This window comes from Molossus molossus, unplaced genomic scaffold, assembly GCF_014108415.1.
Source record: "Molossus molossus isolate mMolMol1 unplaced genomic scaffold, mMolMol1.p scaffold_m16_p_8, whole genome shotgun sequence".
In the NCBI taxonomy this organism is placed as follows: domain Eukaryota; kingdom Metazoa; phylum Chordata; class Mammalia; order Chiroptera; family Molossidae; genus Molossus; species Molossus molossus.
The window spans coordinates 26,129,325-26,142,268 of NW_023425402.1; the positions used below are offsets into that span (position 1 = coordinate 26,129,325).

The 12,944-nt window shown below is 33.6% G+C and overlaps 1 protein-coding gene across 2 annotated transcripts in view; it reads right to left on the bottom strand.

Annotated features, from left to right (window-relative positions):
* The window catches only part of COL21A1 (collagen type XXI alpha 1 chain), a 125,497-nt gene that overhangs the window by 37,715 nt on the left and 74,838 nt on the right, over positions 1 to 12,944 (bottom strand). For both annotated transcript variants that reach the window (XM_036249009.1, XM_036249010.1), the window contains one exon: positions 2,351 to 2,404. In XM_036249009.1, coding sequence (XP_036104902.1) covers positions 2,351 to 2,404 — 54 coding nt within the window. The remainder of the gene's footprint in view (positions 1 to 2,350; positions 2,405 to 12,944) is intronic.

The window sequence follows — 12,944 nt, forward strand, 5'->3', positions numbered from 1 at the left end:
TAAACCCAATGCCTGACACATTCCAGGAACACACTCAATGTTGGGTTGAATCCTGAAGGGCCACGCTGCCTGGCATAAAAATGGATGCTAGTGCAAAACCTCCAGGCAGGGGTAATTCTTGAACAAAGTTGGAGCAGGCAGAGCAGGAGAAAATGCTAACTGCGGCAAGAACAAGGGCCTTGGGAGAGGAAAAAAACCCCTCAGGACCTCCTCGTTTTCTCTCACTTTCTTTTCAGTTTAGTTTTATTAACAGGATCACAGTAGTGTTAATTTCAAAATAACATTGCTCGCACTGCATTATGTTTTACATAGACTCACTGGTCATCTGCCCCGTCACACTGCTTTTTCGGAGAAATGAGTCACTAATGCTTACAAATAAGTGACACAAACATTTAGAACACAACTAACTCAGATTATACTCTGTCTCTGATGTCCACTGTCTCTTACTTCCCTCTCCCCCTTCCCCTTCTCTCTCTCCTGTCTTCTCTCCCCTACCCCTCCCTGTCTTTACTCACAAGCATGAGCACGTGCACACACACACTCTACATTTTTCAGAAACAAATATGTAAACATAGCCAGTCCCATCTAGTTACCAAGTCCTAGAATTACACTTTAGTAATAATTATGGGTCAGACATATTGAACGCACACTATCCCTACTGAACTCTCTCCATTCCATTGAAACCCTAGTTGAGGCCTTATTCGCCCAGGCCCCGTCTGTCAAAATAGCCAGCTAATTACTGTCCTGATTCCAGTCTCTTCTCCTTTGGTTCCTTCTGCATATACCAGTAGCTCATAACTGCTTTGAAAGTACTACTTTTCATCATGTCATTCTTTTTTTCTTATAAAACTTTCAAGACAAGTAAATAAAGTTTGTTTCCCAAATTCATATTCTAGGGTCTCCATATTATAACCCTAATCACCTTCCTAACTTTACTTCCTGTCACCCAACAAGGACCCTTCACGGGACCTCATTGAGATCATTTCATTATTTCTTGGGCACACCCTTAACTAACTTAGCTGTGTGTCTTTATTCATATTAGTTCTTCTTCTCGTTTATTTATTGATTGATTATTTATTTATTTATTTATTTATTTATTTATTTATTTATTTATTTATCTGTGTTCATCTTTTCATTCTCAGTCACCCTTTCATGACTAAATCTAGCTCTAAATCCTTGAAAAAATTTTCTCAATCACCCCATGAATCTAAATCCCCTTCCTATACTCCCTCATCATTTCAAATCACCCCATGCATTTGTGTAATGGTTTCACAATTTTTTTTCACATTTCCTGTGTAAGCCTCACAGGAAATCTATGGAGTAGGCACTTTTTCGATGAGGGGAAAAGTTTGCTGTGATGTGAAGTGATTTATCTGAGCTCACACAGCTGGAATGTGGTAGAGACTATCTTCAAGCCCTGGCCTTTTCACTCCATTTAAATCCATATTTGGCATTTACTATAATCTGCCTCAGGTTGGTGATTATATGCCTCAGTTTTTGGTATCATCCAAACTAGATTATAAGCTCCTTGAAGGCAGTACCTGTGTAGAGAACTTGCCCCAGTGCATTGATACACAAAATGAGAATTCAATGAATATCTGATTGAGTGATTCTACGAGTAGTTCAATCCTTCCATCCCATTTAAGAAGCTTCATTGATTCTTCTTTCCCTCTGATGTCCAGTATTTAGATTCTGAGAACTTAACTGAACACTTTGTGATAAAGTGCAATAGACATTGGCTATCATTTAATTTTTTGACCTAGTTCCCCCCAAAACTAATTGCAAATTCCCCAAAGATAGGTAATTTTGACAAATAAAATGAAATCTGCTGGTATTTAAAATGTTGGCCAACTTGGCCCTGAGTTGCAAGAATAAGAAGTGGGAAAACATGTATTTCCAAAACTCATCTGAAGTTGAGTTATATGGCATACTTGCCACAAATACATGTATCTAGGATTCAAAATTAGTACTTTTTCAATCATGTTATTTTACCTTGATTCTTATTGTGCATACAATCCCAGAAAGCATACTACAAAACAATGAGCAGATGGCAAAGTGACGCTGATTGAAAGTTTATCAACAGACCATGTTGTTGTGTGACACTCTGTGTGGTCACGACTGCTTGTGATTCATACAGCACAAAAATTTCCTGCTGGCAAAATTCTTCCTAGTTTGTAAAAGAGGATTACATATTTCCCTGTGTTAAAGTATTCCACAAAAAGCTTCTACAACTTCCAAATCTGGAAGTCACTAAAGAAGAAGACACCTGGGAAGAGAATTTACACAGTTGATAGACTTCATGACAAGAAAAGAGCTTCGTCCCTTAGAACTGAATCGAGAAGGTACTCACAGGCTCTCCCTGTAATCCGTCCTGCCCTGGAGCACCTGGAGGTCCCGCTTCTCCCTTTTAGCAATAAAAAAAAATAATAATAAAGAATCCATTTTCAGACATGCTTAGAAAATAACTGTATATATTATATTACATATTAAAACATATTAATTACAATCTAAAAAATTAAAATTACTTCTAGATTATTGATATTAACTTTTCCACACATCAAATAACTTACTCTGAAATTCATAAAGTGACTATATAAATAGTAAATCTATATATAGCAGGAGGTAGTTAAGTTATAAAATACTTGTGTACTGTGTATCCATGAGAATAGGACATTATTCTTATCTTCAAAGTAAATGTGACCAAAGTTTACATCAATACTTTTAATATTTATTTTTATTTTTACTTTAAAATTGATCTTCCTATTGGATCTAATTTAACCCTGCCTCCCAAGAGTTGCATTTTAAAACCAAAATAAAGAGCTATCATTAAGAATAGAATTATTAAAAAAAATAAATAATGGAGGTTATTACTCAAAATTATTTGGCACTACAGTATCTACTTATTTGAAATGAATATCAAAAATGTGTATTTTAGCCCAGCTGGTGTGGCTCAATGATTGAGCATCAACCCATGTACCAAGAGTTCACCAGTTAAATTCCCAGTCAGGGCACATGCCCAGGTTGTGGGCCAAATCCCTAGTGGGGGCCATGCAAGAGGCAGCTAATCGATGTTCTCTCTTATCGATGTTTCTATCTCTCTCTCCCTCTCCCTTTCTTTCTCTCTAAAATCAATAAAGGGCAAAAGAAAAATTTAAATGTATATTTTTAGGTACCTATCAAAAGTATAATTAATTTCAGTTATATAACTTTAAGATTCTATGCTTAAATTATTTAACCATCTTATTTTACATTCACCTCTTAAAAGAGTTTTCTATATGTAGGTTTTTATGAAAACTAAGTCATTAAGAGCCATGATTCTCTCTGTTCAGTGAAATGTTACATCATAACAAGTAAACACTTATTCCATAACAGGAACACCATTTCATAATACATGAGAACAAGAGAGATACTAAAACAAAGCAAACTTTTTGTTTTTGTAAATACCTCAAATGCTTGAAATTAAATAGGTTTAAGGAGTAAGAGTCTCAAAATACTTGTACTAAGCACGTGCCAACATTGTTTCCCACCGTTTCACATTCTAATGAACTTCCCAAAATTATAAGAAATGAACCACAGAGGGAAAAACCAATGAAACTTGGCAAATTTAATCAACATTTGAAAACATTCAACCATATCACATTATATAAACACGGATTCTTCCACTTTTATGAATTCTTGCATTTCATTCGCACGATGAAATACCAACCCAAGCCAAATATTTCATCTATTCTGATTTTATGTTCAAACACCAGCTGACAGTTGAGAACAGAGTGAGCAAAAGTATGTTTTCCTGTAAATTAACCAAATGGGAGGAAGAAGGTCCTACTAACCTAATGGTTCTCCTGAAATGCTTGTAAAAAATTCAAAGAGAAACAAAGATATAGGTTGGATTCACTTAGTTTAAAAGCTACAGCTTAAAAAGCCTGAAAATTTAGAGGGAAGGGATATGTCCGGTTCTAAATCATCAAGGAAATAATGCAATAACTAGACGTGAACTTGATAGTTAGGAGGATTCATGCAAGTCAGTAGTTCTCAGGTATGGCCCTCACACCAGTCAGATCAGCTTCACTGCGTGTGGGAACTTCTGCACAGTGCAAAACTTCAGGCCCTCCTGCAGACCTACTGAATCAGAAGCTCTGGATGGTGGAGCACAAAAACTTGTTTTAACAAATCTCCAGGAACCACGCCGCTGCTGGCTGCTGTAAGCATTAGGCCATGTCCCCTACCTCCAGGTACTGTCATATGTGACTCGTTAGGCAAATCTGGAGTTCAGATTTTTTGTATATACAATAAAGGGGGAAGGCAGTTGTCAAATAGAAAAAAACTAATTTGGGATTACATAACTACTTTGGTAAAATCTCTCCTTTTACTTTTCTAACCATTGACCAAATACTATTATTTTATTCTAATTAGACGAAGGTTTTGTTGTTGTATTTTTTTAAGTAATCATGAGCAGGGTTCATTAGTAGTGAAAGCCTAGCCCAGCCAATATGGCTCAGTAGACTGTGCATCCTCCAATGGACTGAGAGATCCTGGTTCAATTCCTGGTTAGGGCACATGACTGGGTTGAGGGTTCGATCCCCAGTGGGGGGAGTGCAGGAGGCAGCCAATCGAAGTTTTTATCTTTCTCTCCCTCTTCCTTCCTCTCTCTCAAAAAAAAAAAAATCAATAAAAACATATTTTAAAAAATGAAAGCCCACGATTATTTGAGGATTTAGTTTATTTTTATTCTTCTTACTTGTTAGGACAGATAAAATGAAATGCTATAAAATCTGTTCTCTATAATCTACAGTAGTGATTCTCAAACTTTAGTTTCATCAGAACCACCTGGATGATCTGTTAGTCTGCAGATCCCAGAGTTTCTGCTTCTGTAGATCTGGAGTGGGTCCCAATAATTTGCATTTCTAACAGGTTTCCAGGAGGTATTATTTCTGCTGGTCTTGGGACTACACTTTGAGGACCACTGCTCTAGCTCAGGTCTCAAGGTAGAGACTTATTCAGGCTTTCTGCTCTTACCAGTCCCTCTATCTGTGAACCACAATGGCACTGTACAGTTTTACAATTGGTACTGAGTTTTACGATGGCCAGGTTGTTCAGCAGGTGTCTTGTTTATGTCAAAGATGATTTATTCCACAACAAACCAGTTATTTTTAACAAGGAAGTTAAACCAAACACAGACACATGAAACATGCACTGCATGTGTATCTTCTTTCATGCTGTGGTCTTTGGTTCTTACACACACAAAAATAAAAGGATGGAGAGTAATTTAAGTTGTGACCATAGCAACCCTCAAAATCAGGTGGAAGATGTGTGACCATTAAAACAGAATTTAATTTTGAGGAAGATCTTTACTTTGCTATTAAACACTTTGTTTTGACTTTGATCTTACTGCATGATTGATTCTTCACATGTAAACAAATCTCTAGCATTCCGGAGGTTAAACTGAAGCTATAAGGCTGGGAAGCTTCTCCTGGCTGACCAAATAAACAGACATGAAGTTTGAAAAGCATCATGCATTGACAGGATCACACCACGAGGCCTGGAATTCTAGCTCTGCCATGTAACTTACTGCACTTTTGAGTAAATTCTCTAAACTCTCTTAATCTGATCTTAATGTCTAAATGATATCAATACTCCAAATTTCATAGGCCTTTTTCTTTTCCCTTAAATAAGAGTCTTCGTGAAAGTGCCTTGCACAACTCTAAGAACAGAAGGGAAGATGCAGAAAAGTTTGCTATTCCACCACCACCACCAAGTTGGGGTTTTAGCAATCCGTTACTCTTATGCTTTGTTGTTGCATTTAAATGTTTTTATATGTGTACGGCTGTGGTTTGGCAATATAATATAGGCAAAATAGGTATTTTAAAAAATAAGGTCAATATTTTAATCTAGTTTCAATGCATAAAAACAGGACAGTCAACAGTTTAATCATTTCCTATATTCGGAAAAGATAATTTGGGTATAATGGTTTTTCAGCAATTTGGTGAAAGAAATTTTCATTGGTTATTAAATTATGGCTACATAATCTTGAGCAAATTACTTCATTTCTCCATTGCTTAGTTTCCTCAACTGCAAAAGGGTAAAATTTTTTCACTTATAATTCATATTGATTTATAATATTAATGAGAAAATTCATATATAGTGCTGGGGAAAGAGCCAGGCAGGTAGTAAGTATCTAATAAATTATGTCCTTTATTATAATCTGTCCTCTCCTGTGTTCACTTATTTTCATATCCAGTTTAAAGATCATGTTTCAATATTTCAGTTGCTCTCTAACAAAATTCTTACCCCTTTACCTCCCTGCTCATCGGCTTCCCTTGCTTATGCAAACCCCAATACCGAGTAAATAACTGAAAGCCTGCTCAGATCCATAGTTGGGCTTCTAAGTGTAGACACAGGAGAGGACAAATGGTATAGTAGTCACACAGATTGTATCTTCCAGCTTCAACTAGACTTCAATGCAGTTTCTATGTTCCTTGGTCTCCTCTCTGCCATATTTTCCACACAGATATATTAAAAAGTTATCCAATCAACAAAAATTGCCTTTTGTCCCATCTCTCAATAGGTGACAACTCCCACTTCTTTTGAGAAAACCAGTCAAACATCCTGCCACCAAACCAATACACTTACCTGATTTTGCATTTTTTTTTTTTTTTTTTTACAGTGAAACAGATGTCCCTCATCACAGCCTAAGACATCCTTCCAGCTCTGTTTGGTATCCCACTGCTCCCCACTCTGAATGAGCTGGAGCTCTGTGTCTAGATCTCACTACTTACTGGGCATCTATTCTTGGATGTGCCGCAAGAATCTTAAATGAACACGTCTCACTTCTCACTTCTCCACCCCTCAACAGAAGATAGAGTAAACCCTTCCCAGTAAGTAATTCCATTGTTTAAAGACACTTCTAACTTCACTACACATAAAAGAGGAGACACACCCTGCCTACTATTACAAGTCTAAATATATATGACATTTTAAACTGCAGAGGAACTGGCAGATGATACCCAAACAAAACTACTAAAAGAAAAATTAGAAAATGAGAATCAAAACATTTCAGTAAATTTTCCTCATAAAAATAAACAAAGCAGAAGAAAATCCTAAAAAAGCATTGTAACCTAAATTAACATTATGCAAGCATTTTCAGATTATTATATATATACACATATATATACACACACACACATATATATGCAGGTGCGCACGCATACACACACACACATATATATATACATATATGTTTATATATATAATACAAATTAAATTAATTCAGGAAAGAAATTGAAAAAACAAAATCATCTGACTAAATTACTAAACACCAAAAAGAAATAGATTTAATTTTAAATCTAAAACAGCACTGAAGAGAGTCCTGGCCAGTGGCTCAGTTGATCGGAGCATCGTCCCATACGTGAAAAAGGTTGTGAGTTCGATCACCAGTCAGGGCACACATCTAGGTTTTGGGTTCGATCCTTGGTTGGGGTTCATACGGGAGTTAAGTGATAGATGTTTCTCTCTTTCTCACTCTACCCCCCTTCCTCTCTCTCTAAAATCAATAAAAAACATATCCTTGGTGAGGATTTTAAAAAGAAATGTTTTGATGAGGAAACTAAACATAACCCATAAAAATTACATTTTAAAAAAGATAAAAAGGATCAGAAAGTGACAGAGACAGAAGACAGTCAGAGAAGTCTCAACATATCTATAACCCAAAACAATGTAAAAAAAGTTCTATTTATAACTAAAATGCAAGAGAACATTCCAGAATTAAAAGAAGCCCTGAATCTACGTATTGAAAGGATTTGGGGATAAATGAAATTCTTAATTCTGATACATAAATTATGCTATTAGACTTTAAACATTAAGTATTTTTTTAAAAAATAATTCTCTGGGATTCCGTACGAGGGAAAGACAATTAGGTTGATGTCAGTCACAAACATAACAGTAATAGAGCAGTGTTTCAAAGAAATTCAAGGAAAAATAGTGAGATAATGGTTTTATATTTAGCCAAGTTGTCATTGAAGTAACAAGAATATAAAAGAATATGTTACAATATAAGAATTCAGAGAATACTATATTCACAAGCTCTTTCTAAGGAATATAGTCGTACTATAGGAGACTTTTCATCAGACTCAAATTATGACTGTGGTCAAAGGGCTGGGGCTGAACACCAAATATATTTAATTTGGGGTCTGAAATAAAGGCAAGGAAAGAGCAGAAAAAATAGTTTATAAATATTATATGATTTTAAAAAGCAGAAGTTATATGATTAAACAAATAAGGAGAATGGAAAGGGGAAAGTAGAGTAAGTTCATTAATTGCAACATAGATAACAGGGTATCATTTACAGCTAACAAAACAAAGATTAGATGCCTAAGAGTAAAGGGGGACTAAGGGAATCCTGAAGTGTTTTTATAGACTACTAAAGGTATTATTAGACCATAAATAGTTAGTACTGCTACATGGTATACTTGGAAATCATTAAGACAATAAATCCTAAGAGTTCTCATCACAAGAAAAAATTTTTTTCTTTTCTTTTTTCTTTTTGTATCTATATGATAGATGTTAACTAAACACTGTGGTAATCATTCCACAATATATGTAAGTCAAATCGTTATGCTGTCCACCTTAAACTTACACAGTGTTGTATGTCAATTATCTCAATAAAATTCAGTGGGGGTGGGGGAGATACCTAGGATTCAAAACAAATAGATAGATAGATAGATAAATATAGATATTTAAATCCCAAAGAACATAAAAGTAAAAAAGATAAAACAACAGACCACATGAAGAAAGAAGCATAGTAAATATAACTTAATGAATATAGTAAATATAACAAAACTATAACATAAGTATTATAACAAAGGCCAAATCTGTCAGCCTATGAACAAAAAGATCAATTAATCTCCTAAAAGAAAAATATTTCAGATTGCTTTAAAAAGCAACGATTAACTCTATGCTTGATATGAGAAAATAACTAATAAAACAAAGTGATTCCAGAAGCTAAAGCTAACACAATAGAAAGATAGGCAAAGGTTTAGCAAGCAAATAAAAACAACAGAAAGGAGGAATATAATCCTGATATAACACAATGTAGAATTCAAGCTAAATAATGATAAAGGAGATAAAAATGACATTTCATAATGCTAAAGCCACAATTAAAAACAAAGAGGTAACAGTTATGAATATCTATGCAACAAATAAATGAATGAATGAATGAATGAATGAATGAATGAATGAATGAATGAATAAATAAATAAATAAAAACCACCTTCCGGAAACAGAAGCTGGAAGGACAAACAGGAAAATCCACTAACAGGACACTAACATACCACCCTGTCCCAGACAGGCCAAAGAAACCAAAAGTAAGTATATAGAAGATCTAAACAAGATATTCTATGAAGTAAATCTTACAAATGTATACTGAGTTTCACATTCTCAAAATAGAGATTTACCTTCTCATATGCACAGGAAACATTCCTGAAAATTGAACATATAATAAGTCAAAGAAAAAATTTGATAAATCCTATAAAGAAGAAATTATACAAATAACATTCTCTGATATAGTGCAATAAAACCAGGAACTGGTAACAGAATCACAATTAAAGGCCTTTCAATATAAAAAAAAAATGTTTAAACTTTTAAACAACTCTTTTAAAAATGAAAATAAAACCAAAATTGCAGGATTTCTAAAAAAAAATGTTAATGTAAACATTACACATTAAAATCAAGGGAATATAATTAAAGCCATAATCAAAATATTTATAATTTACCTAGAACAAAAAATAGTAAGAGAATAAAAAGTTAATTAAATTTGCAATTGTAAGGACTAGGAAAAAAATGTTGGGAATAAAAAGAAGAAAAGAACTTGTATAAATATAAGCTTTTTAAAAACTAGAAAAATCAATGAAGTCAATAATTAAATTACAATGTTCGGTCTTTGAATAAAAACCAGCGTAGTAGAGGATCCAGAAATTTATACAATAAAAAATTTTGAAAAAGAAAATATTCAAAGTAAGTAATGACAAAGGTAAAATAATCACTGAAATGCATATAATTTTTAAGGTCATGAAAGGAATTTACACCTGAAAAATCTAGATGAAATGGTTAATTTTCAAGAAAATGGCATTTACTATTACTGTTTACCCTATGAGAGCTAGAATGCTTACGCAGAAAATTTCATATAAAAAATAAGAGAAAGTTATAAAAGAACTACTCAACAAAAAAAGCACCAGACCCAGATTGCAGGGGGGAAAATGAGTAAAAATTCCCTAGTGCTTAATTTCAATTGTATTTTTTTTTTTTATCCTCACCTGAGGACATTTTTCCATTTTTTGTTCAGACAGAGTGGGAGGGAGGGAGAGGAAGAGAGAGAGAGAGAAACATCTACGTGAAAGGGACACATCGAGTGGCTGCCACCCACACGACCAACCAGGGCCGGGGACAAACTGCAACCAAGGTACATGCCCTTAGCGGAAACCGAACCCGGGTCTCTCTGGACCGCAGGCCGACACTCTAACCCCTGAGCAAACTGGCCAGGGCTTTTTTGTTTTTTGTTTTTATCTTAATTTCAATTGTAAATACCAATAAAAAATTAGTATTACAAAATATAATATCAAGAATGAAATATAAAATATTATTATAAATCGTATATTAAAAAAACAAATAATATATTATTATAAACAAACTATGCCAACAAATTTGAAAATAAAAGGCAATGGACAAATTCCTTGAAAGGTACAAATTAGCAAAACTTACACAAGAAGAAAAAATATCTAAACACCCTTATGTTTAGAAAAGGAAATTAATTAGTAATTAAAATGTTCCTCACACCTACAAAGCCCCAGTCCACATGGTTTCCCTAGAATTCTACCAAACAAATAAGGAAGAAATGATACTAATTCTACACAAATACTTCCAGAATATAGAAGCTATACTACCTTAACACCAAAGCTATACAAAAATACCACAAGTGAACTACTGACCAATACCACTCATGCCAATAGACACAAACGTCCTTAATAAAATGCTTCCAAGTTAAACCTAGAAATATATAAAAAGAATACTATAAGATGACCAGCTGCATTTATCCCAATAATGCAAGTTTAGTGTAACATACAAAATCAATTGTTATAAATTATTTTAAGGAAATGAGGGAGAAAAACCATAGAATTAACTCAAGTACAGAAAAAGGTTTTGACAAAATTCAATACCTAATCATAATTAAAAAGAGGAAAACCTCTGAAGAGACTGGGAATAAAAAAGAATGTCCTCAACCTGATGAAGTATTTCTACATAAAACCAACACTTACAGGTGAAAAACCGGTGTTCTTCGTAAAGTCAGAAAGAAGGCAAGAATGTACGCTCTCACAATTTCTATTCAATATATGCATTGCAAGGCCTGGTCAGTGCAATAAAACTATTAAAATAAATAAAGTCACATAAATTAATATAGAAAAAGAAAACTGTCATTATTTGCAGAGAATATTATGATCTCTGCAAGAAACCCTAAGATATTTATAAAGAAAGTTGCAGGAACCAATAAATGAGTTCAGCAATATTGCAGGGTATAAGGCCTATGATCTAGATACCAAAACTAATTGTGTATTTTCATGTACTAGTAAAAACCAAACCAAAAAGAAATTTGTACTAAACCTATTCAAGAGTATGAAAAAATAAAGTTCTTGTGTATGAATTTAACAAAAGACATACAAGATCTGTACACTGCAAACTACAAAACATTGCTGATTTAAAGAAATCTTACAGAAGTGGAACAAAATACCAAGTTTTAAGATCCTCTCCCCCCTCCCTGCCCCAAGAGACCATAATCCTTGTCTAATTATGAAGAAAACATCAAACAAACCCAAACTGGGTGATAGTCTGCAAAATACCTGACCAATGCTCTTCAAACTCAAAGTCGTGAAAAACAAGAAAAGAATGATAAGTTATCACAGATCAAGGGAGACTTAAGAAGACTAAGAAGATGTGACAAAGGACAGTAGTAAAAATAAATAAATAAATAAATAAACGAATGAAATTCATATAAAGTATTGAGTTCAGTTTATAGCAATTTGCCAATGTTGATTTCTTAATTTTGATAAATGTACCATAGTAACATAATGTTAACATGAGGAGACATTGGGTAAAGCATATAAAGAAACTCTCTACTGTATCTACAACTTTCTGTATACCTAAATTATTCCAAACTAAAAAATTTATTTCACAAACATCAGTAAGCTTTTATATAAAAATTTCAAGCTGATACTAAAGCTTATACAGGATTTATATGAACCTAGCTAGCATTTCCACTACAATTTAAAAGCATAAAAACAAATTTAGAGTATTTACACTACGTGATTTCAAGACTTATTTTAAAGCTATGGTAAGCAAGACATTGTGTTGTTGAGGAAGGATAGAGGTATAGATTATTGAAACAGAAACAAGAACCCCAAAACAGATCCTTACTGATACTGATCAATTGATATTTGGCAAAAATGGCCTTCTTAATTTAATGGGAAACTGTAGCTTTTTCAATAAATGATGCTAGAATAACTGGATCTCCATATGGGAAAAAAAATTAAACTTGACTTTTGCCTCACACCAACATACACAGAAATTAATTCAAAATGGATCATAGACCTAAATTTATAACCTAAGATGACGTCAATTTAGAAAATGTTCAGAAAATATAATGTTCTAAATATAAGAGTCTAGAGGAAAGTTTTCTTTTTCTTTCAGAAGAAAAGACAGAAAAAAATCTTGTGACCTTAAGTTAGGTAAAGATTCTTAAATAGTATACAAACAGTATGATTAACAAAAAAAAATTTAAGAATTGGACATCATCCAGATTAAAAACATTTTCCTACTGAAAGACACCATTCAGAAAATAAAATGGTAATCCAAAGACTGGGAGAAAATATTTGTAAGTATATATCTGATGAAAAATTTAT